Below are 26,761 nucleotides of genomic sequence, written 5' to 3'. Positions count from 1 at the left end.
GATGGATGGCCCTGTTGCTTCACCATTTTTAAACGTATGAGCTTGGACAGTGGTATAGTCAGCAAGCTATTTGACCATGCTGAGTATTATGCTGAACCTGATTATGTTCTCATCCATTGTTTACACCTGAACTTCCAGCAGGAATCACCATCTCTTATTAAGGAATGGGAAACCTGGGGACACTGCCAACTGGAGTGCCCTACTGCGTCCTTAAGATCAGTACAAATATAGGAATACACCACAGCATTTAATTATTATAAACTAAACCAAATTACATCCACTTTCAGAAGTAATCCATTATGCACCTATTATCGACATTTGGCATGAATCCACTGCTGAAAACCTTACTGGCACTTTTTTCTTTTTCTTTCTACCCTGATGAAAAAGGGCAACAGGTAACGTGCACTTAATCCTCTGTTTCAATAGGTAGGTCTGGAGTGACCTTTTTTTCATACCCACCATATTTCAAGAATCTCCTGGCCACTGATATTTTCTCATGACTATGTGGCCAAGGTAGGCACTTGAACTGTACTCCAACAATAAATTCAATTTACCAGTTTGTTCCATCACCTCAATTTGCCCCTACCACTGCCAGTACTTGTTACTACCTGTACTTGAACCTGGTTAGCTCAAAATGCTCTCTTCAGGTATCTTAAATTTAGAAGGACAAAAATCTGTATACTACATGACTCTGGGGAATTGCAGGTGCAAACCCATGTCCACTACTCTCTTGCAACATGTTGGGCCTTTAAGAATTGTGCCACCTCTCAAAAGGTAACAAACACTACTGTCTATCTAAATGTTGCCCCCTTCTATTCCTGATAATCTAAAGTTTAGCTTCCAGTTCAATCCTCTTAAATATTCTTGAGACCTCAATAAAGTGTAGTGATGGGCATGTGAAATTTTTACACCATGTTCCTTTGAACTGTCAAAACATAGCAGTACAGTTACTGATTTTGTCCTGAGTTTGGGATGTCTGGGGAGAGCATTTTTAGCTAGCTGAAATATGGTCCAATGACAAATGGTCATGTTCCCACATGTTAGTCATGAACACAGCACAATATAGTGGCTTTGATCATGAAAGTCACTTGGTGGTAAATTTTGTAACAAATTTATTATTTTAAGTCCTAAGCATATCTACAATAGTCAGGCCTTCTTCTGAATCACCGTGAAGTACTGGTAATATGAGATGATGAAATAAATGGTACATGGAAGTTAATTGATTTAAATGCAGTTTTATCCACAATGTAAAATAAGTCCACTTGTTGCTATTTTTGTATCTGTATGAGAGTATCTTCTCACTGTAAGCTTGCCGTACCTAGCTTCTGGAACTGACGCTTCTCTTGTTTATTGGAAGGTTAGGGAAAAAATTAACTAAAACTTATTCAGTCCTTGCTGGAGTTGGCATCCATGTTATACCTTTTATGGGTCAAAGGATTTATTTTGTGCCAATTGAAGCTTATTTTTTACTCAATGTTCTTACATTTTCCATTTCAGTGTTGCATCTCAGAATTGGTTTGTGGAATAAATCCATGCTTTTTTTTTCTAATTTGAAGTGCTATGTTTACTTCAATGTATTGAGTTAGTATTTTTTTCAGTTTGAAATAATAATTTCTGACCTCCTGAGTTGGTGTATCTGAAAATACAATACTGGTCTCCTTGTTTCTCCCCTCTCCTTAGGCACAGAGCAATGGCCTCCTGGTGTGTCTCTGAAATATGTGGGAGGCGACCAGTTTGGGCATGTTAACATGGTGATGGTCCGATCACTGGAACCTCAGGAAGTTACTGATGTCAGCGTTCAGATGCGAAGTCCAACTACGCCAGCAATGTACCAGGGACAGTGGCGCATGTGTACAGCTACTGGGCTTTACTTTGGAGGTAATGAGATAAAATGAACCATCGACCTAATAAATGAGGGCAAGTAATGGTTCTCCCTGATATTTTCTTGTCCAAGTGATAATGAATAAAATTGATATTTATCTTTTTCCAGGGTTTGAAAATTCCCCAAGTCTAAGGGTGTAGAATCAGCTTTCTGGTAGTCTGGACTTTCAGAAAATGGTTAGCATAAGTACTGTACAAGGCCAGTGAACCTGAGAAAAATTAACAAGAAATTGTAATGCTTTTGTACACAATTTCTGCCATTAGAGGGTGGTCTAACATTTCTGCAGATCTTTTGCATACTCTGGGACAGGGGTGTCCAAACTATAATCTGTCAACCATATCTGGTCCATGAAGCCTAGGTAACTCTTTTTGCACTTCTGTTCCTTACTCAACTGTTTGTCCTATTTTAACTTTATTGGCTTGGAAGTTTTGCAAAAGGATTGTTCTTGGCATTGTTGCCTCATGGTTGGATAAATCCTAAATCAGACCAGTAAGACCTACTCGTATCTGCAAATCGAGATGTATGCAAATTAACTGGAATATTAAGTTTAAAATTTATATCTGATCCTGTGGCTCTAGGGTATGCACCCATGCAGCTCACAAAGAGAAAAAGCTTTGACGTGCTTTTAGGAGGAATCTGATCAGCTTTCATCATTCTATAATTTTACCTGCTTTTCATTTTTAATAGGATTATATACTTCAGCTTTAAGATGCTTATGTATTATTTTAAACTTGGATGCTGTATTCCTCTGTGTTTTGTCCCCTCCACTTAGTTCTCTTGAATAAAGTAAAATTCTTGTTCATAACTTTTTTTGGTCAAGCTCACCATGTGCTATTCCTTAATTGAGATGATGGTGTGGTAGGTAAGCCTGTACCTGGACTTTTACCAATGCTTTTGTGTAATGAGCTATCTGTGCATCTCAGCTGTGCTCACTCTCTTAAGGTGTCCTTGCATCACTCCTATTTATTTTTTTCTGTGGTCCCTGTCCCCTTCCCCGCCCCCCCCCCCCCCCCCCCCCAGAAATGCTTGGCAAGATGTTAACTACTCAATGTGCAAGTGGCTTAGACAGGTTTTTGAATATAGGAGGGTGTTTATTTTCTTCTGCATTATATTCAAAAAGCTTTTCACCACTCTAATTTGGAAATTGTCAAATTGTAGAATATTGTATTTTAACTTGTTGTGAGCCAGCATAGAAAGAGCTCTACTACAGTAATTGATTTTAAAATCTGCTTCAGTTTTCCAGAGGAGCAACTCTCAGACTTGAGATGAATGGAACATTTAAAAGAATAAAGCTAGCAAACATCACTGTTGGATGATGATGTTATTGAGGAGCTATGATGCAACAGCTGTGGAAATACAGCTATTTTTCCCCTTTAGTTCCCAATATAGCCAAGGTGGACAATTTTGCAAATGGCTACATATCCATCACACCAAAAATAATATTGTTAGGATGATGGTTTATGCTTGAGATTTTGTCATGTGATGAATTCATATCTTGACCTTGTTGCTTTTGAACTAGTGCTGACTGGACTTCAATTGCTTCCCCACAGTAAGGAAACACTGAGGTGAAAGCCATCTGGCTCTGCCTGTGCATCTCCTAGCTGGTTACAGAATGACATTCGAGGCCACCTGGCATTCTTAGTTAGGGATCATACATGACATGGGAAGATGAGAGAAAATCCTCTTAAGGAGGAAGTCTTGTCTGCTTAATGCCTCAGTGGGTAAGTTCACCACCTGGTACTGAGCAAGAAGGAAACTGGTTTGATCCCTGGTTTGTGGTGACTTCCTTATTGCAGCTGTGGTGGCAAGGCACCACAGTTGGTGTAAGTGCTCCTGGGAAAAATTAGCTGAAGTTACTGATCACAGTTTAATGACCGCACCCCCTCCCCTCCACCATGCTGAAAGTTGTGTCACTTCCAATTAAGATAGGATTGGGTTTGGCTGTGATGTTCCCTCAATAAAATTGCCTTGCCATCAGGAAGGATGGCCTCTTTGGAAAGGCCCTGGAAGGCCCGCATGTTGTCTGTCAAAGTCTACCTTAAGGAAAGGGCAGAAAATTGGCAGCACAGGGAAACAGACACACTTAATTTTCCTCTTAAAACAAAATAATTGGTCATAATCTCAGGATAAGGGGTCGACCATTTAGGACTGAGATGAGGAAAAATGTTATCCTTCAGGGTTGCGAATCTTTGGAATTCTCTACCTCACAGGGCTGTGGATGCTCAGTTGTTGAGTATATTCAAAACCGAGATGAATAGATTTTTGACATTAAGGGAGTCAAGGGATATGGGAATAGGGCGGGAAAGTGGAGTTGAGGTATAAGATCAGCCATGATCTTCTTGAATGGCGGAGCAGGCTTGAGGGGCCATATGGCCTACTCCTGCTCCTGCTCCTATTTCTTACTTAAAAAGCAAAATACTGCAGAATTTGGAAATCTGAAAGGAAAAATGTTGACGTTTCAGCCATAGTCTTTTCTAGATAGTTCTAGACATTTTTCCTTTCTTTACAGATGCTACCTGACTTGCTGAGAATTTGCAGCATTTGCTGTTTTTATTCCTCCTTTTTCCTGCCCCCTTCCCAAACAATTATTTTCCCAGGGCAGGAAAGAAAGTTGGAGAAGGAAAGATTTTTTTTTTTAAAAAGCAATTCATATGCATACAAAATTTATGATCTTAACTGGATGCTCTATTTCTATATAATTTTTTAAAAATTGTTTGAGATGGAAAATATTTAAATGTAGATTACACTGAATTCTGTGGCATTAGAAACTTTTTCTGCAACAATTTCAGCTCCAGAAGTCATAATTGCTTTGCTAATCATAATTCCATGTTTTTGTGTCACTCTCAGATGTGATTTGGGTGATTCTGAGTGTTGAAATCGGAGGCCTTTTAGGAGTTACGCAGCAGCTTTCTTCATTTGAAACAGAATTTTCTTCACAACCCTGTCGCAAGATTGAAGGCAATTTTAACCCTTTCGCTTCACCACAGAAAAACAGGCAATCTGAAGACAACAATGTGAAGGACCCCGGGGGCCAAAGTACAAATCCCATTAGTAAAAATGCATGGGGCCCAACTCAAGACCAAAATGAACAAGATCAAAATGGACTGTCGCAGAACTCTGTAAATATCTCCCCTAACAGTCACTCTAGCAACTTATCAGTGGTGACTTACAGTCAGGTAAATACAGAATGATTTATTTTGTTTGTCCCTTTTTCTATTTTTATATGCATGTGTGAGTGAGCTCATGAAGTTGAGGGATGATAGTGTTGGGAGAGAACTTTTTCCCACTTTGTACCTTGAAGCACCATTGAAGATCCCTAGCTCAGGTCATTCTGCAAGCCAGGTGCAATTAGGAGCCTGACTTTTTTTTTACTCTTGATGCAAGTAAACCTTAACTTCAGAAGCGATTGCTGGATTAGTGGGGTTGTGTTAAAATTTGAAGGTAGCCTTTCTCATCTTGTATTGTAAACTCATTAAACTGGAGTTGAACTACCCAATCCAAAGTACTCTCACCATTTGTGATGGTGAAAATTTCATCTGTTTTATCTTGGACTGTAAAGATGCATTGTATTGGTAAGCCCTCTCCTCTCTCCTCTCCTTTCCTCTCCTCCCTGGACAACAACAAATGTAGATAGCTGACTTTTCTGTGACCTGCAATTTGACACACAATCCTTTGAGTACAGTTTTATTGACACTGGGAGGTGAACCATGTTTTGCATCCGTAGCTTCATAAGAGTATTTGAATGCTTACAGAGGCTGAAGAACACAAATGTATGTTAATAGTGTTCTCTAAATAAAATAAAAAATCTGAACTTTGTTTTATAATTTATTTTAAGTTTCAATGTTTTGATTCTTAACTGTCTTTCCAGTTTGGTATCTCATCTATTTTCTTCCTTAACCTGCCCAGTCCCAACTGCTTTCTCTCAGCCAGGAGTGTGATACACTATCTGTAGCTGAATCCTTTGCCTCTGATATTCATATTAGTCTAGTATTGGACAACCCACCCAAGGTCAGGTCTTTTCCTTGCCCTATGATAGAGCATAGTGTGATGCTCCATCTATTGGTGTGGTCCAGAATTGGTGCAAGTGAGTTGGAATGTCGTTTGCTTGTGATCATTAAGCTGGGATTCCGACTTCCACTGCTGAAGTGTCCTGGCCTGCACTAAAATGTGCTGGGATTTTGTTTTTGAAGTACAAAATTCTGCTGCTTTGTATGAAACCCAGAACCAGTATAATCCTGAAATGCCAGTTTCACAAACCAGCATACAAATACTCAGCATATCCATCATTAGATATGGAAAAGAATGGCACTGTTATGTGAAATACTTTTATTTAGAAGTATGTTTTTCCCTTCTCTTCAGACTCTTAATGCCTCATAGTTACATTGCACAGGAGAGAGGCTGCAGAAAACAGTTTTAAAACAGCAGGAAGGTCCCAGATTGAATTCCTGGTCTGTGCTATTAGCCAATTTCAGCTGGGGCAATGGTGAGTCAGAAGGGCCACAGTTATTAGCTGTGTTCTCAGTGTATGAAGGAAAAAGTTTCTTGGGGGTTCCTGTTCCTGAGCACGGTCTAATAACCCATGCTGCAAGTATAAGTGGGGAGACTGGACAAGGGCTCGGGTTCCTTCTGCCAAGATGGTGCTCCCAGATGAATTGATTTGCACATGAACAATAAACTTTTGAGTGAGGTACCAGGGGACTGCTGGTGCTCATGGAGCCATATCCCATTGTGAATCATCGCTAGTCAGGACAGGAGTGTTAAGAAGGGGAGTTTAAGAAATAAGGCCTTCACCAAATTGTGCTTTTTGGTTTTAATTTTGAAGAAACAACAAGCAGAATAAGGAAACAAAAGCCCCCTCTTTCACTCTTGCCCCCCCCCCCCCAAAATGATTAAAAATGGAAGTCTAAAGAGGCAGTGTACATGAGGATATTTTTCAGAGACAACTCTTGAGTACCCTCTGGCACTCATTGCTCAAGTGACACACAAAGATAATTTGGGATATCCTTCAATAGATTTTTCATCTACTTGATATTGCTAGCAGCAATAACTATTCAAGAAGTACTGCAGCACATTGCTGAAATATTTGCTAGTTGTAGCAGCAGCAGTAAAATGACCCATCAGCAGACTGGCCTCAAGTTGTGGAGGACAGGAAACACTCTGTGAAGCTGTCCGAGTGAGACAAAAAGCATCTTCCAGTGAGGCCCTTGTAAAGATTATCTTTATGATCCTGTTATTTGAAAGGGGGACAAGTCATATAATATTAAAGGTGATATGGTACAGGAAAGTGGCAACAGTTTAAAACAATTTTAACCCGATTAGCATATGCTGCAACTTGAAATATCCTTTGATTTAATTGGGAAAAATTGTAGACAAGGATTGTGCCTTGTTTTTGTAAGGTGCTTTATCAGTTAGTGCCCTATAATGTAGGGAGCTGAAATCACTTTAAATGCCCAGCTGCTAATAGATGAGTTACAGTTCCCAAGTACCATATTGGATGGAGTACTGTAGTTTTTGATTTTATCCTGTAGGTGGCATGCTGGTGTGGACTGTTGGAGAATATGCCTACATTTCCAGTGCACGTTCTTGATCATCTAGTTGGTGTTAAATGTATATTTTGTATGGGGAAACTGCCAATGTGAGTGTATTGCAAGAAAGACTCTTTGTAACATGACACCACTAAATGGTTTTGTTTGTCCTTGGTCTAAATTATTTTGAGGATACCAGTTTTGTGTAAGATACATTTCTTCTTTAACCCAACTGAACCAAAATTGAAGAGTGAGATTGACTTCTCATCAAATTCTGCTTCTCCATAACAATATATTCCTTAACTCCTTCACTGCTGTGATGTGTTTGGAAGCTGATTGGCAAAATAATAGGGAAATCGTTTCAATTTTCCAAGGCAGCATTTCAATCTCTAGGAAAATGTGTGATTGCATGGGTCAAGCTCCCATATCTCAGCAGTCCCAGTGTTTTTCAGCTCTTTCTATCCTGGTTATTGGTCTCGCTTTGACTTCAGATTAGTTTTTCCAGCATAAGGATATTCATGATATAACTGTTTGTTTGAGTCACTAGCAAATATTGTGCTGATGTCTCATATTGCAATTATAACTTGCATTGGATGCTGCAAATCATATCCACTCGACAGCTGTAGTGGAAGTAACACCAATGGGTGTTTTGACAAACAATTTAATATATTCTATTTAATAAAGGCAACTTGCATTGGTGAGAATGTGGTAAACTTCTACCTCTATAATTGCAGGACCAAATCCTGTCAGAGGCTGGGTTCAACACACCTGAAGTGACAAGTTTGTAAGAATGCATAATTAATTGAACACAATCCTATTGATGATAAACAACCAGCCTTATTAAGACAAGAAATTCTCCGTAAAGGTCTCGTTCTAATCAGCATGAAAGACGTAAGGGATTCTCCAAATGTTTGCAGGGCAGGGGAGAAGAGAAGAAGAATATCATTAGTTTAACATCTTGGGCTTCAGTACTGAAATTGACAGTAGCTACAGTCGAACCCTTTAAGGTCATTTCTTATAAAAATGTTCTTTCTGCATTCTCTTCCCACGCTCAGGAAATTTACTTTGAGTCTTGGGCCACTTTCATAAACTTCAAAACCAAACAGTTAAAAGACCCCAGTGCTTAGGATGGCTTAATTGTGGAACAGTTAATAAAGCGGTCACTGAAATACGGAAAAAAGTTGTACATGATAAATTGCAACAATCTGCTTATGGCAACCATGAGCATTTTTAATTCAGAGATCAACTACAATTTTGTTGAGGTATGAGTAATTCTGATCTATCACTACTAATTGGTTTCTCTCAATACTAGTTTATGTTCCATGAGGTGGCATAGTATATTGGTTTGTGTGTTGGAGCACAGTGTGACAATACCCGAGATTGTGCCTGTAATTTTCACTTGCTCAGTTCCTAATTGCAGCCATAACGGGAAGAGAAGCTGGATTGTGGCGAAGCACCTGAGATCTAGGGAATGAGCAAGGGTAACTCAGAGAGCAGTTGTACTTAAAAGTTCTTCAGAATAAGCTTGCTGGTACGTACTGTGTCCGGTCCCTTGAACTGGCCTGAGGCCAGAATCCTTCAGAGGGGAGGAACCCATTATCAGGACTGAAGGAATTTATTGGTTCCTGATCTGAGGAAAAGATTATTGTGCCGATTTTGGTAAATTTCTTATTACTCTGTCCACATTCGTGTGCATTTTGACTACTGCTCAGACCCGAACCTGTTCTATCTCCCCTTTCTTTCCTCCTCTTCTCTTTGCCCCTCTTGGGCTCTTGTCTCCTCCCCTTCCTGTCACCCAGTCATGCCACTGTTCATTTCTTCCCTCACTGGTACTTTGCCCGCCCCCGCCCTAAATTCCTATCCCAACCCGTCACTATTCTTCCTCCTTCCCACTATCCTGCTGCCGTCCCAAGCTTGAATGCCTCTTTGATAAGCCCATTGTTTCACACTGTCCCTCTCTTATCATTCTCCGAAGGGCCCATCGAGGCACTCGTCACAGCCTCTTTACGAGCAGCAACCCCAACTCCTTCATCCTCAAGAGGTGTAATCTTGCCACTCTTCCTGTCCCGCTCATCCCTCTCACTACTGACCCCTTGAACTGTGCCAGCAGATCAACAATCACCGCCGATCTCAGCATCTTCCTATAGAATGTTCGTTCAGTTGCAAACAAGACCCTTGCCATCCATGGCCTTATTGTGGATGATTGCGTTGAAATCATGACATTGACACAAACTTGGCTCAAGGGTGACAACATCTCGCCCTGACAGAAGTCTCCCAGCTTAGCTATATTTTCCACCACTTGCTCTGTCCAAACTGCCATGGTGGCGGTGTGGTCCTTATCATCAAATCTCACCTTGGTCTCTTCTACTCCTCTAGTACCTTCTCCTCCTTTTGAACACTTGCCTTTTTCCACTCCTCTCGTCTCTTCTTTTAAAATCCTTATTCTCTCCCGACAACCCGAGTTCCTCATTAAGATATCCTCACTCCTTTCCTCCCTCAGCCTCTGCACTGAGCGACTCCTCATCCTCGGTGATCTCAACCTCCCTCTTAACTTGGCCTCTCTCCTCTGAGTTCACTGTCCTTCCCTCCATATAAACTTTCCTACGCATATTTGCAGTCACCCCGTTCTCTTGGAGGTTTTTCCCTGCCCTAGCGCTGACCCTGCATTTTTCTCTAGTTTCTCTCCTCATTGCCTCTCTGAGCTCATGTTGTCCGTGAGACCCACCTCTTGCTCTCTCAACTGTATTGCTGCTAAACTGCTGACCACTCAACTACCCTTCCTGGTCCCCATATTAACTGGTATTGTGAACGGTTCCCTTTCCTCAGGTACTGTCTCCCTCCCTTTCAAAACTGCCATTAACACTTCCCTCCTCAAAAAACCCACCCTTGACCCCTCTCTTCATCTCCAACCTTCATTTCCCCTCAAGTCCTTGAATGCTTTCCAAATTCATCCCCATCTTTTCCGGAGCTCTAAGTTTGAATCTTGCAAATCAGGTTTTTGACCCTACCACAGCATGAAAGTAGCCATAATCAAAGTCACAAATGATATATCCTTTGTAACTGTGAATTGTAGTGCACTATCCCTCTTCGTCCTTTTCAATTGCTCTGCAGCCTTTGATACGGTTGACCATACCATCCTCCTCCAAAGCCTCTCCTCCGTTGTCCAGCTAAGTGCGACTGTCCTTGCCTGGTTCCATCTTATCTATACAATCCTAGCCAGAGAATCTCCTGCAGTGGCTTCTCTTACTTCCCCTGCATCGGTGCCTCTGGATTCCCCCAAGGATCTATCCTAGGCCCCCTCCTAGTCCTCATCTACATGCTACCCCTCAGCAACATTATCCGAAGACGTGATGTCAGGTTCCATATGAATGCTGATGACACGCAGCTCTGTCTCACCACCACTTTTCTCGATCCCTCTACTATGTTGTCTGACATCCAGTCCTGAATGAGTCACAATTTCTTCCCATTAAACATTGAATTAAACATTATTGTCTTTGCCCGTGCCCTTTCCCCCCAATTCCCTCATCATCGATTCCAACCCCTGCCCGGCCACTGTCTCAGCCGAGTCAGACTGTTTGCAATCTTGGCCTCTGAGAACCCTGCGCTTTTCCAGCTCTGGCCTCTTGAGCATCCTCCACTCCCTTCATCCCACCATTGGCACCGTGCTGTGAGCCGTCTTGACCCTAAGCTCTGAAATTCCCTCCTTAATCCTCTGTGCCACTTTACCTCCATCTCCTTTTAAGTCCATTCTTAAAGCCTACTTCTTTGACCAAGCTTTTAGTCACCCTTCAAATCTTTCTTTCTTTGGTTCGCTGTCAATTTTTGTCTGATTATGCTTCTGTGAAGTGCCTTGGGAAGTTTTACTACATTAAAGGTGCTATGTAAATGCAAGTTGTGGTCCCAATTTATGGGTAAGAAACCAAATGCTAATAATGTTGAACACAGTTTTATTTTTAAATTCTTTACTCCTTGATGTGAGATACTGTAATAGTTCCAGACTAAATGTGTTGGTGAGTTTTAACCAGTACCTCATGGGTGGTACGTATCCATTATACAAAAGTTCCCTATAATTAAACATTAATTATTACTAATTCCTGGTAGCCGAGACAGCAGTGGGAAATAGAGCACTTGACATTGGTGGTGTTCACACTAGTGCAGTAGGAGTGCTCTTCTAAATTTCAAGTTAAGGCACATTATTGGTGAAGCTCGGTCAACACTGTTCCCCGTATCTGATGTGTGCTACACTTCAGCTGGGAGTGTTTGTTCTGGGCAGTGAGAGTATAAGTGGATATGTACAAGTCTCTAGCCTGATCCTTTGGCAATTATAATCTTTTAAGGGTAATAAACTAAAGTTTTTGATGAGATGTCTCACTTTGAGGGCTGTTGGCAGTTTTTTGTTTCCTTGCCATGATGTGAAAAATGTTTGATTTTGTAAGCCTTGATCAAATAAAGTTTTGGAATTTTGTGTACTGTAACATCTGTTACATAGGCTTTTAGGACCTATAAACTTGGAAAGAGGGAGTTGTTTTTTTTTGTAGTGCTATTTTAGTACAAATAGTTGGGTTGGGAGTCATTAGTATATAGAAGTATGGTCAACCAATTATTTTTAAAGATAGTTATATATTTTATCCAACATGTTTATTCATTCCTTGGTCTTTAAAAGTTTTTTTTTACACCATCAATTACAGGTTTCAATGAATGGATGAACTTGAGCAGCGATTTTTAACATTTCTTTGACCAGCCTCTTGTGCGGAGATGCTAATATAATTACAATGAGTTCAAAATTGGGCATTATCTTTCCTGCGTGAAGGTAAAATGGGATGGTGCTTCAATCTAATTCAATGGCATGGCTTTTAAAAAAAAAAACACACAACTTTTCTCCCCTTTTGTCCTGAAAGTGATGATTGTGCAGGGGTATGGTTCAGTGGTGGCTCATCTAAGTGGCAATTTTTTAAGTGTAAGGCCTAGACTATGACCGTTGTATAGCCTGATGACATCAATGAATGAGGGACGTGCACCATGGCCGAACCCAAATCTGTCCTATGTCCGTATGGACGCACTTTTCAGCAGGGGCCACTGGGTAGCAATGAAAAATGGGAACACTGGCTGATTTCTTTCTTCCCTTTTTCTCTTTCCACCCACCCCCCCCCCCCCCCCAATCCCCCAACCAAAGAAAAAGTCCAAGGACACTGAGACCAGTCCCTTATCTCTGACTTTGCTGGGATCAGCTGCTTAAGTATGGAGCAGGGATTGAAGCTGGAACTTTCCTGATCTCTATGGCTCTGTGGTAAACTACACATTTACGCGATGAGCCACTGCTCTTGGTTTGGGTTCAAAACTTAATAATCAAATTCCTGTTCTCCTGACACTAATTCTGTTTCCCAACCTGCAGCTTCTGAGTTTCAACAAATATAGATACCCAAGGCTTTGCACCTTCATTGTAGATTATGTCCGAAGCTTTGAAGCTCCTAATGGGTTTATTCCAGCCCTCTAATAAACAGCTCTTTAGCTTTCTGTGCATCATATGGAGCTATTTTACCAGTTTGACATTAATGAAAGAACTTGCATCTTTGATGTCTTCAGAATGTTCCAGTGGATTGCTTCTGAAATGTAGTTACTGTTATTTAGGCAATTGCAGCAGCCATTTTACTTGCTGCAAGGTCCCGTCGACAGCAAATAAGGGAAATGACTAGTTCATCTATTTTGGTAGCGTTGGTTGAGTTGGCCAGGATACCAAGAAAACTCTGCTTTCTTTGAATAGTATCATAGGATCTTTTATATGTACCTGAACAGATGGGGCCTCGGTTTGACCTCTCATTAGACGCTTCTGACAATGCAGCACTCCCTCAGTATCGTACTGAAGCATCAGCCTAGATCGTGTGCTCAAGTCCTAGAATGGGTCTTCAACCTATAACCTGATTTTTTTTTTTAGTCCCTTTTGGCTGCCATATAATTTTGTCAGAAACCAAGGGCATTGTACTAAAAATAAGATTTGTAACATAATAAACACAAAAAAAATACACAAACACAAATCTGATCAAACTTGTCTATGGCATTGTCGTTTTTGTTTTTGGTATGTCTTTGTCCTGCCCCCTTAGAAGGTGGGACTTGAGTTCTGCAACATTTTTCAGATGCCTAAGTTGAAGTGGTTCATGCAAGTATGAAACTCCAAGAATGCACCAGTGTCACTGTGCTTGTCATTAATAAATTAGAATTCTCAGAATACGGATTAAAGCTTCTGATTTCTCCTCACTCTAATACAGTGCTGATGAGGCTTACAAACAGAAATCATTATTCACTCTTCAATGGTCAGTCAATTATTTTTTTTAAAAATCTGGTGCTTTAAAGGCATATCTGTTTTTCTGATAGGACAAAAACTTTTTCTCTCACTTACATACTTCTGATTGGAAATCAGGAAAAATAAAGAAATTCTTGACTGCTGCCAAGTCATCTGAGGAAAGGAGGCAAAGAAAATATTTTTGAGTTGATTACTCCCAGGTATTCCTGTTGATCAAGGTCCAAGGAGCCTTGCAGGTGCTCATGAGCCACCACTGTTACCAGTACTGCTTCAAAAGCACCTGTTCATACCACTGTGCTGAGGGAGTTCTGCACTGTCACAGGTGCTGTCTTTCAGATAAAAGTTTAGCCCAAGGCCCCCTCTGCCTGCCTAGGTGGATACAAAAAACCCATGACACTATTAGAAGAGGAGGAAGGGAGTTCTTCCGACATTTCTCCCTCAACCAATAACACTAAAAATAAGCTAACTGATCATTCATTCACTTGGTGTTTGTGGAACATTGCTATATGCAAATTAGCTGCTGTGTTTGCCTACAAAACAGTGACTGCACTTCAAAAATAATCATTGGTTGTAAAATCCTTTGGCATCCCATGAGGTTGTGAAAGATGCTAAATAAATGCAATTTTTTCCTTAATGCAGAATAAGTCTGGAGCTGCTCTTTGTGATTTTTTTTCATATTTCTATCCAGCTTGAATAAAGCTGTAATTCTGTTAATTTAGTACATCAACTGACACTGTTGGCAGCTGGCCACAGTGGCAAAGAGGTATCATTAAAATGTGTGCAAGAGCATGAATTGGAGCTGGAACCCTCTGAAAATGGAGGGACAGTATAAATAGGAGACTTGGGCAGAGGCCTCTCTTTGAGATGGCATTAGACTAGTTTGTTGAAATTATTAGCATGTTATTTGATGTGTGCTTCAGCTATGTAGAGAGCTGAATATTTACAGGAGCTCTGCAGACAACTGTTAAAAGCATTGAAAATGCACTTACTATTGAATTGGCACACAGTTCACAGAATTTTCAGAACTTTTTCCTGAAGGAAAAGAGCCTATTCCAATAAGCTAATTTTTTATAATGGCAAATGAAGGTTAGAATTCTGCAAAATTCAGAAATCTGGTCTGATATATTTTTGTTGAATTGCGCATCTTTTATTGTACACTTAAACCCAACCCACATGAGGTAGGAGAAATGGTTTCATGGCTTAGTAAACTGACCAGAGATTATATTAAATTGGTACTGGGATGCAGGGGCAAAGACTTATTTTTATATAGTAATTTATAAAAAAATCTTTTTATTTGAAAAAAAAGTTCCTTTATGGTCCATATCAAGGAAAATTATCTTCTACCATACTTGACAAGTTTTTTAAAAGTACAAGACATCCTGGGACTGGCTCCTAACAATATATTTTGGACTGTCTCATAAGGCTGTACTATATTATCTGGCATTAACAATCAGCAAACATGACTAGAATAAGACTAATTGCAATCCTGACCTATGATAACATTTTTGTTAGTAAACTCTGAAAAGCTGCTCCTTTTTGTGATTTAAGTTCTCTTCTGTTCTTGCCCCTCTCTTCCCCCTTCTCCTGATGCCCTGAAAAGGGATGTGGGGGTTCGGGGGGCGATGGTGGAAGGGTTCCTGTCTGAAATAGGCATGCTTTTGGCCAATAGTCTGGCCTGTTCTGACAGCTTTTGCAGTGGAAATTGAGAGATTTGATGCTTTCATTTTTTGCCCAGGTTTTTTTGCTGATTTCCCGCACCCCCCCCACCCCCCCCCACCTCTGAAGGGAATAAGTGGTGTTGAGCTACATCATGGATGCCAGTCGTGCGCTCATACTTCACCCAAGGGGGCCATAGAAACATAGAAAATAGGAGCAGGAGTAGGCCATTCGGCAGTTCGACCCTACTCCGCCATTCAATATGATCATGGCTGATCCTCTATCTCAATACCATATTCCTGCTCTCTCCCCATACTCTTTGATGCCTTTAATGCCTTGATGCCATTCTTCATGAATCAATGCTGATGGTTACGGTGGCAGGCTTTTGAACCATAGTGACATCACAACTCAACCCAATCCTGTGCTCACACGTGCAATTTCCAGCAGGGTCATTGGGTATTGGTGAGAGCAGGAACCTTTTGATTTTCTCCTTCCCAGTTGTGCCCTACTGCCACCCAGGCTAAGATTGGCTAACTCTACAGAGATCAGGAATCAAAGCTGTACCTTTCTAGCTGGTCTTAATGGCTCAATTACACACTGCCTTTATCAGCTGAGCTACGGGAGACCTTTTCTAAAAAATGACAGATTTATTAATTCTGCTGTAATGTTTATACATTATACATATACAGTGATCAGTGATGCATATTGCAAATTGCGAAGCTCTGTAATTAGTTGTAATTGATGGAGTTATCTACGCTCAATGATGTTGGTTAAGAATTGCTAAGTTCAGTGAACAGTTGTGAGCATTTCTTTTGTTAAGGTGTTCAGAGAGATTTGGGTGTCCTTATCCATGAAACACAGAAAGTTAACATGCAGGTACCGCAAGCAATTAGGAAGGCAAGTAGTATGTTGGCCTTCAATGCAAGGAGATTGGAGTACAAGAGTAAAGGAAGTCTTGTACAGGGTTTTGGTGAGACCGCACCTGGATAATGTGTATAGTTTTGGTCTCCTTACCTAAGGAAGGATATACTTGCATCAGAGGGGCTGCAACAGACGTTCACTAGATTGATTCCTGGGATGAGAGGGTTGTCCTATGAGGAGAGATTGAGTAGAATGGACCTATATTCTCTGAAGTTTAAAAGAATAAGAGGTGATCTCATTGAAATGTATAAAATTCTTAGAGGGCTTGACAGGGTAGGTGCGGAGAGGCTGTTCCCTTGGTTGGAGAGTCCAGAACTAGGGAAAATAGTCCAAGGATAAGGGGTGGGCAATTTAAGACCGAGATGAGGAGAAATTTCTTCACTCAGAGGGTGGTGAATCTTTGGAATTCTCTACCCCAGAGGGCTATGGATGCTCAGTCGTTGAGTATATTCAAGACTGAGAGAGATAGATTTTTAGACTCTAGGGGCATCAAGGGACCTGGGGATCGGATGGGAAAGTGGAGTTGAGGTCGAAGATCAGCCATGGCCTTATTGAATGGCAGAGCAGGCTCAACGAGCCCTATGGCCTACTCCTGCTCTTATTTCTTATGGTCTTACTGCGTGAACAGTAGGAACTGTGCCATCTTCAGGAATAATGTCATAAAGCTGGTATTGTTTGAAATCTGTTTTTTATGTAACAGATTCTGGTATCTCCTTTCCTAAGCGTCCAAATGTGTTGGTAGAAGCATGACACTTATTGAATTGCTTTGAAAGGGGGTGTGGGTAAAGTGTAGTGTGTATAACATGGAATATTTTGAGAGCACTATTTACTGAATACCTCTTTATACTCCTACATAATTCTAAACTGTGAAAGCACCCTAAAGACTGAAGGAGTATTAAGCAAGCTAATACCATGCTTGTCACACACTACGGGGCATTGCAGCTCAATGTTGCTGCTTCTCCTTTTGTTTTCAGAGTATGTGACGTGAAGCATATATTCTGTGATGGTGGGAGGCAACAGCATTTTTGAGTTTTTTGAGGAGATGGAGGCCTCCAAAGACACTTGATCTTGGGTAAGATGGGAGTCCCATTGTTCTGGTTTGATTTTTTTTTATTTAGAGGAATTTTTCTATCACTTAGGCAATAAAGATTATAATTCTGTGCCAAATGTTTTACTTTGAAGGATGTTCACCACAATTCACTTATAGTTGGTTGCTGAGTTTCCCCACCCCATGACTTAAAACTCAGTACAAAATACCAATGCCCACTGATGAAAATAGTCAATTCAAGGATAATGTTCTACTTAGACATCTGAGTTTTTAGTGATCTCCATAAAGTTGCCAATCATATTTGGATGGAAATTTTGCACTTGAATTTGGAAAAGGATTAATATGGATGGGTAAGTACAGTGTATGGTTGATGGCTTGGGCTGTAGGAACTATTAATACAACTAAATTGTGTAGGCATCTGTGAGGGTCAATTGTATAAAATGAAGACTTTTAAATCTGGCTGTTGGGATTGTGAGATTCCTAGTCCAGCATTCATTTCTGTGAAATTATTTTAAGGTGACTTTTATTAGAATTTTTAATTTTTATTTGTGTCTTTGAACCATAACTTTGTGTGTGCTTGACTTTACAGAATGCCACAGAGAAATGTTGATTACACAAATGCCACCACATCCAAATAGGAAGTTGGAATGGCCTCAGTTCTATGGGGTGATGGATGACTGGCAGCGAGATACAAGGCAGAAATCAAATGGAGGGTTTCTAATATCATAAACCTGTGAGTGAAGCTTCAGCAGTTTTCAGAGTAACTCATAAATTCAGTTGCTGCCTTGTATCTCTGCCAGCCATATTTTCTTTATAGTAAATATAAAGCACCTTTTAATAGATAAAGCTTCTTTGAGTTGCTAGCAGGTGTGTTTATTATTTAGCCATTGAGCAGTGAAGGTTGTAAAGGGTACTTGATGAGATATGTACAGGAAAGTGACTTTGAACCCGAAGAATCTTACATCATGTGACTGGTATAGAACACCAGTTTTTTCTGGTCCAGAGTAGATGGTTGAGTTTTAGGAATAGAATAAACACCTGAAAGTTAATGGTAACTTTGTTCTTCCTATTTTTCCCCCGCTTGAGGTCTTCCCACACTGCATGGAGGATGGGTTGGAGACCTTCTCCTGGGCCTTCGCTAATCATATTGCTGTTTACTAGATGATATGCCAAAGTGGCACAAGGCAACTGGCCGCCTAATTATTTTTTACCCCTCCCTGTGAGGAAGTACCTCGTCTCCACTTTCCATGATGGCACAGTTGAGAATAGGACATTACCTTGTGGCAACATGATTCTGGTCTGCAGTGCTTTGGAGCTCCAACAAGCTTGTATCACTGTGCCACTTGTCCACAACCCTCTTTATATTTCTTTACCTTTCAGCCTAAGAGGCTGTTCTAACTTCCTGTTGTGATGATGGAAATAAAGTGATAGACTTTCCTTATGTAATTCAGAACCTTATTTGTCTGACTCTATTGGTTAGTAGTACAGAAGGTTGCATGGATATGCAGTAACTGTTTCAGGCTAGAGCGGTAACGAAGCCTTTTCAAAACAGTTTGAGCATCAGCTTTCTGAATTAATGCTTAGGATTTTTTGCAACTATTTTGGACAATGAGGTCATTGTTTCAAATTTCTTCTACCCAGATGCTGTTCAATAGGATCCCCAATTCAGCAATCAATGGAAGAATTCCCCTGGCCCCCCCAAAGTCATGTGACTGAGCCTGCCAAAATTGGCCCTAGAAAAAAATGAAGCTCGAGGTCACTTGAACCTGGAACTTGATCTCGAGTCTGCTAGTTGAGAGTCCAACATTGTTTCAATTAGATGATCCTGTTCACCATTTTGTCAGTTGGCTTTTCCTTCTGTCTTCTGTTCAATTATGAAAAGGGCTTTGCATGGAAGTGGAGAGGAGAAGGGAGAGTGAGTGAGAGAGAGAGAGAGAGGGAGGAAAAAAAAGTGAGGGCAGAAATGGAAGCCAGAACAAGAGCTTGGTAGATTAATATTTTGCTTTCAAACCGATCTAAGATCATGTCAATACTTGAGGCTTCGTTACAGCCCTACTTTAAACTAAGTGGAAATAAATACTAACACACTACTCCCACGCAATTCTGTTCCAGTTGCTAAGAAACACATTTTCACTCTTTTTTTTCTTCTTTTCAGGGTTTCCATGGCCCTTATCCTTTTGGTCAGTCTTAAAACGGGTATTGCCATTGTCCAGCAGCCTCTGGGGTCTTGGCGTCACTCTGCAATTTTGCTATGGCCCCATCCCCCCCTTTGACCCAACACTGAAAAATGATGGCTGTTTGTTTCAAAACAATGTATGCATGTGTGAATGCTAAATTAAAGAGTGCTGTAATTGTTTAAAAAACACAATGGATTTTTTAGATGACATTGTCAGAATAATTATGTAGTTAAACACAAAGCCATGTTCAAATTATTTTGCCTACTGAGCGACTGTAGTTTAAGCAAAAGGTTAAAAAAAAATTATTTTGTATTCGTTTGTTCAAAGCATCTTAATTGTTGGAATTTTTCCCTGTGCGAGTGTGAGTTTGTTCTGTAACCTGCGGAGTACCACATGGAGAGCGCATGAGTGGAGTAGGATTGTGTGCAAGATGAGTGTAACTCACTATAGAATGGGAGCAGTCTATGACAGCACAATCAATTGGAGACTTTTCCATGCTGTACAAATGAAGTTTATTAAATTAACACTGAAAAGTCTCTAATCAAACTTGTGTCTAATTTTAGAAGTCACATTCTCAATTACAGTTGATGCCAACTAATGGCAAATTTTCAATTTGTTGGAGATATTTTATTCCAGGCTCCAGTTGATTTCAAATATATTAATGTGCACTAATGGGTTTTGCTGTGTGGATGATCTGTTAAATGCGATGATTTCATGTCCACCAAAGCATCCAAAGTCACATGTCAACTACTCATTTATTTGTGCTGAAACAACTGATGTCTCCGACATGCAGTTTGAGTTTGTTAGATATCCAATACCATCTAGTCAACTACATTGTTTAACCTGAAAAAATGTCTCTCCTGTTCTCAAATATATTTTTCCTAATGTTGGCATTTTTTGCCAGTGGTTCTATCTATTCATAGCAAATGTTCCCTTCCCTACACTAGCAATACTATTTTTAATATTATCTTAGAACTGCCACCCTCATAATGTGCTATTTTGGAGCCAGCTTGTGTCGTTGGACTGGCTGTGCAATGATATTCACCTGCAAATGGTACTTTGCCAGTAATTCCGTGGATATTAATTATACAGAATGGTGTGATTTTGCACCTGCTGCAGATGCCAGTTCATAAGAATACATTAGGTGAACATACTGATTGTTCAGCATTTTTGGTGTAGAAACTTTCTGTCTCAAGGAGTAGTAGGGCATGTTTATGCCTGGAATTCTCCACATTGTGTGCTCCTGATCCTATCTAGACCATTTAATGGTACAAAGTAAAAGCCAGGGCTCCCCCACAGGGAAAAAAAAGTAAGAAATCGAGTCACTCAGGTTGCTTCTGTATGCTTCCTACTGGCTGATTACAAAGCTAGGAACAGATCACCTTTCCAACAATGCTGTGGTGTTTGGGGGAAACCTAACAAGGTGAAAATTGTAAAATGATGGGGAAGCAGCTGATAGTTTTTATAAGGTACATTGTACCGCTTGGGATTTAGAAAAACCATTGTATGCCTCCTAAAATGTGTGTAACTTGGACATTGAACACGATAGTTCCCAAAGTTGAAAACACAGTACACTGTTCCTCATACTTGCAAAATGCATTTCATTGTGGAGCTAAGCAAAGTTTGTGCACAATATTGCTAAACAGTTTTAATTTCTTGTATGTCTGAGTGAGACATAGCATGGAAAAGAAAACATGGGGGGAGGAGAGGGCGTAGTATGAACAGGAATGGCCAAGTGCAGGCCAAGGATGCTGAACTGAGTGGGAAGAGGTAAGATTCTGAACAGAAAGTAAAGGTGAAATGGTTTCTGCAGCTTTCAGAGTAATTACTGTTCCTGAGGTTCTTTTTCTGGTTTTGTCCAATGCTAATGCTTGTAATTGGGTCTCAGTTCCTACTTTGTAAAGTTATTACCAAAAGCATTGTATTGAGGAACATCAAGTTGAAGGAAGCATTAATGGTATTTTCCTAATTGGTACTGGAACACTGCATCAAACTGCTTTTCACATGGTGAATATCTGCAGCCAGAGGGTAAGGGCAGCTGTTAATGAAGATGCATGCTGTAGCCAAGTACATCTTGAAGACTTCTGAGCTAATCTGGTCTGTAACCCTTTTAGGAGCAAAGCCATTTGGACTGTCCAAAATACTAAATCAATGAATTGGTGGTGACTAGATGTGTATTTTTAAAAAATGTGATAAAATGCTAGGTATTAGTTGAAAGTGGTGACAAATGGAGGTCTGTGCTGTTGCATATTTGAAGAGACTGTTTTAAAATGAAGATTTTGACATATGGATTTGCAAGCCATAACTCAAGTAAAACCGTAATATTTGCACCAACTTGTCAAATGCAATAGTTTTTCCTTCTCTTCATATGCTGCTCATCTTTCATACAGTCCTCTTATTTGCAGTCTAGGTCATGAATTCTTTCATGGCTCAGCTCCATGTGTGAGATTCCTGAGTAACCTGTTTTAAGTGTTTCAGCAGAAAATGGCAAAAGCCACAGGTTAGTAAATTGTTTGCAGCATTGGCCATCGGTATACCATTATACCATTTGCATTTTAATCTGTTACAGTTGCAGTTCAGTCTGCCAAATATGAAGGACTATACAGACCTCCAAATGTTATTCCAAACCTATGTTGTATATGAATAACAAATAAGTTGCAAATTCAGTCTCCCTACCCCACAGTGGTCAACAGTCGAACAAAATTGTACAATACAGTGCATACCTGAAGATAAACTCCAAACTTGTCATTAAAACTGCACAATAACTCACCAGTAAATGTTGAAAATGATATGGAATATATATTTGAACACCTGGTTACATGCTTTCTGTTGACGCTGAGTTTTAATATCTGTGCACTCTTTCAGCTGCTTGATATTAATTCTTGGTCACCATCAATAGAAGTAAGTGTAATCCATTGAATATGTATGTATTGGTAGACTTTTGAAAATGTGTTTGACAATGGAAGTATGTATGTACATGGCTAACTGCTGCACTGAACTGATCCAAACGTAAACACCTGGAAATGGTTGAAATTAAAGAAATGTCAATTTATAACTTGTGTGAATAATTTTACATACAGCTTAAGGTTGTCTACCCATACTAAATATTTTAGGTGTTTTTATTCAGTATTGTAAAGATTTAAATGCTGATTGTAAAAATGTAATTGAATGTTTTAAGTAATTTTATGGTCTGATCAAGGTTTCATACAGTTAAGTTCAGAGTAGACCATATCTTTGCAATTGTATTGTACAGTGGGTATGTACAGAAATGTTTTTTAATGCAAAACTTAATTTTTTGTTATAAGTGTTGTATCCATGATGGATGATCACAGGCCACATGTGAATCCTGAAGATGCAACTTTTTCTATTCCCTGCTAACTATTAATAGAATCAATATGTATTTATTATTGTATACGTTAGTTTGGTGCATAATTAACAATGGTCACACAACACCAACTTGCATTTATATAGCGCCTTTAACATAGTAAAACATCACCAGGCGCTTCACAGGAGCGATTATCAAACAAAATTGACATCGAGCCACATCAGGGGATAGTAGGACAGGTGAGGTCAAAGAAGTAGGTTTTAAGGAGCATCTTAAATGAGAGAGGCGTGAAGAGGTTTAGGGAGGGAATTTCAGAGCATAGGGCCTAGGCAGCTGAAGGCACAGCCGCCAGTGGTGGAGTGAAGGAAGTTGGGGATGCACAAGAGGCCAGATTTGGAGGTACGCAGAGATCGCTGATGGGTGAATGACTGGAGGAGGTTACAGAGATAGACAGGGGCAAAACCATGGAGGGATTTGAAAAGAAGCATGAGAATTTTAAAATCGAGGTGTTGCCGGACAGGGAGCCAATGCAGATCAGCAAGTACGGGTGACTGGCGAACGGGACGTGGTGCCAAGTGGCTGCTAGATTCTCCCCATGCAGAACAAAAGTGCTAATAACTTTTCAGGAAGCTAATTATATTGAAGTATTTAGTTGACTTAGCCCTGTTAATTTAAATATTCTTACCATGTGTATCTATCTACGCAGATAACAAAGAAGGGGAATTTACAATTTGGTCAGCTAGAAAAAGTTTGATATTCATGTTTGAGACATACTTATATTTTAACACTTTTGGAAGATGAGTACTAAACACTTTTCACCTTTTTAACAACTGCACATCTGACGTACAATAACAACAACAGCTTTGCAACTATAGAACCAAGGAAATTTACAGCATAGAACAAAGCCATTTAGCCCATCGTGTCTATCTTTCTCTGCTTCGAACATTTATCTAGTTTTCCTTTAAAAGATGCAGTGGTCTTTGCCTCAACCATTCCCTGTAGCAAAGCATTCCAGGCTCCAACAACTTGCTGTGTAAAGGAATTTCTCCTAAACTCTTCGCTCTCTGGTGATAGTTTTAATTTTTTTAAATTGATAGCCCCTCATCACTGACTCCCTACGTGTTAAATCTTTTTTTCAGTGGAAATAGTCCTACTATCTCAAGTCACTCCTCGTAACTATAGTTTCCCATCCATGGCATCATCTTAGTGATTCTATGCTGTAAGCTCTCTATGGCTTTAATGTTTTTTCTTTAATGGAGTGCCCAGAAATACCCACAGTACTCTAATTGTGGTCTAACCAATGTTCTGCACAAATTTATCATTGCTTTTTTACTCTTGTACTTTATGGCGCTGTTCATAAATGCATAACTAGAACCTGTGAATATTCTGGGTCACGAACAGTTTTCCAAGGAAGTTTTATTTGGGCACACTCCCTAAAGCATTAAAAAATAAATCTAATCTCTGCAAAACTTCAAATCCATTCTCTGAAATATTGCCATAATGAGGAGATGCTGATGTAATTTTTGTTTGACAATTTTTAATGTTTCACCATCATTTGTGATTAGTGTTGGGAACTACTGTTTGGTTTAACTCATTGAGGAATAGTTCCTCTAACAGTACAATTATTCTAATAAATTCTTCAGTGGATTGGAAGATTTTTGTGGAACAGAAATACCTTGTAAGAAAATGGATATTTACATGAAATGGAGTTTCAGGGCTAGCAGTCTTGTCCAAATAACTCAATTTTTGGCCCCTTTTTGTTCAGATGTTTCTTATTCGCTATCTCATATATCATTCACCTGTTATGGTGAGCAGGTGACTGTTTTTCACATCTCAGCCAATGCTGATCTTGATACAATTTCTGGAATAAATGTGAGTAGAGCAGGCTGACTCGCCCTCAGATTTGACCATCTTTCTCGTAAAGGAAGTACCTGACATCCAGTTAATCACTTTTTTTTCCTTCCTCCATTTGGGGGTGGAAGAGAAAGAACTGAATTGTAGGCATTCTGTCCGTTTGAGTTTATCTTGTGTGAAATTCTCTTAAAACATGATGTGTCCTCATTTTTTCTAAGTGTGCTGCAGTGGATCCTTCATTATCCATGCTTTGGTTAGCTGTTAGAATTCTCGTGGGATAAAACTTTGCATGTGTCATTGACTCATTGCACAGCTGCTAACACTAGGCTCCTCCTGTCTGTCCTAAATCAACCTCACAAGCCAACAAAGATTAAATTGAATGTTGTTTGTATTGCACTTGTCTTCATTCCCACATCTAGGATATTGCCCCACCGTATGTGCAAGACCAATATTTGGAGACTCTTTGATTATCACACAATTTCCATTTATCTACTGGGAATGGAGGGAAGATAGCGGTGGGAAGGAGGAGGAGGAAGAGCCGAGGAAATCTCTACATTATGGTGGATGATGGAGGTTTCACTATATTTTCAATATTTATAAAATCTTTTTTATCCGTTCATGGGATGTGGGCGTCGCTGGCGAGGCCAGCATTTATTGCCCATCCCTAATTGCCCTTGAGAAGGTGTGGCGAGCCACCTTCTTGAGCGAGATTGTACAACTGAGTGGCTTGCTGGGCCGTTTGAGGGCAATTAAGAATCAACCACGTTGCTGTGGGTCTGGAGTCACATATAGGCCAGACTGGGTAAGGATTGCAGGTTTCCTTCCCTAAAGGACATTAGTGAACCAGATGGGTTTTTACGACAATCTGGTAGTTTCATGGCCACCATTACTGACACTAGCATTTTAATTCCAGATTTTATTTAATTAATTGAATTTAAATTCTCCAGCTGCCGTGATGGGATTTGAACTCATGACTCCGGATTATTAGTCCAGGCCTCTGGATTATTAATCCAGTAACATGACCACTAAGAAGGTCCTTGTAACTACAAAGGAAGGTAAGTGATTAAAGTGACGGGGAACAAATACCCCTCTGACTTTTATAACTTTTTTTACTTCTTGGCTATAGTTGCTGAACTTGTATCAATTTTAACTTTTGTGCCTTATGTTGTCCCTGTGTGCAAGCCTCGAATTGCATTTAAGATTTCGTTGCCTGACTCGACCACAGGTACAGTGTTCTATCATTTTTAACGTGTATGTATGTGTGTGGGGGGGTGGAGAAAGAGAAGAGATCATACAGATCCTCTGGCCACTGATATTCACGAACCAACAATGTTTCAACCCATATTCTAATTTTTATGCCACTAACTCCATTTGTTTTATAGTTCTGCCAACCTTGCCCCCTTTCATTGTATATCTAACATTTGATGAAAATCCAATCCAGTAATATTTTGGTTATGTAAAGTTCAACTGGTATAGTGCCAAACTTCCTTCTTGTAAGCCACTTAAAACCAACTTAGTATTTGTGTAATGGTACTAAAGCACACAGCAGTGAGTATATTCTACATTTTTGCATCAACTGGATTGATTAATTTGTTTTTTGGGGGATTTAATGTTCTGAAATGCTAAGTTTCATTTTACTATAAGCAGTGCAAGTACATTATATCTGTCATCTCCAATTGTTATAAATTCAAGTCTGCTGCAGGTGTCTCCTTTTGGTTTAGTGGTTTCAGCAGCTACCTCAGGTGGTTTGGTTCCCTGCTTTTTTATGGAAGTTGCCTCCCATTGCTGTAGTAGCTGTAGTGGGATCTGGGATTGTAACAATAAAACTCCCTTGTGATCTGGACCGTACCTTTGTATCTTAAGTATGTTTGCTCCTTTAATCTCTGAAGCAGACTGAGTTAACACTAGGTGAGATGTCATTTGGTTTGGTTCGTACGGTGCTTTATTCCACAGTAAGTAAAATACAGAGCACTGACTGTGAGCGAAGTCACTTGGTTCGTCTTCTATTTGTGTACCATTACAAAAATAAAGAAGACCCGTATGCTAGCCCACTTTAGTTGGCTCTTTACTTGGGA

General features: G+C 40.0%; 1 protein-coding gene across 4 annotated transcripts in view; it reads left to right on the top strand.

The window, feature by feature from the left end:
* ilrun (inflammation and lipid regulator with UBA-like and NBR1-like domains) overlaps positions 1–26,761 on the top strand; it is a 73,475-nt gene that overhangs the window by 28,740 nt on the left and 17,974 nt on the right. For 2 of the 4 annotated variants that reach the window (XM_068007338.1, XM_068007341.1), the window contains exons 3-4: positions 1,681–1,878; positions 4,730–5,058. In XM_068007338.1, coding sequence (XP_067863439.1) covers positions 1,681–1,878; positions 4,730–5,058 — 527 coding nt within the window. Of the gene's footprint in view, positions 1–1,680; positions 1,879–4,729; positions 5,059–17,919; positions 18,064–19,485; positions 22,563–26,761 lie in introns of those variants that run through there. The other 2 variants (XR_010968348.1, XM_068007339.1) reach the window with 2 other exon arrangements.

Source organism: Heptranchias perlo, chromosome 27 (genome assembly GCF_035084215.1).
Source record: "Heptranchias perlo isolate sHepPer1 chromosome 27, sHepPer1.hap1, whole genome shotgun sequence".
Classification (NCBI taxonomy): domain Eukaryota; kingdom Metazoa; phylum Chordata; class Chondrichthyes; order Hexanchiformes; family Hexanchidae; genus Heptranchias; species Heptranchias perlo.
The sequence above is the reverse complement of the archived record's forward strand: the minus strand, read 5'-3'. Positions and strand labels throughout refer to the sequence as shown.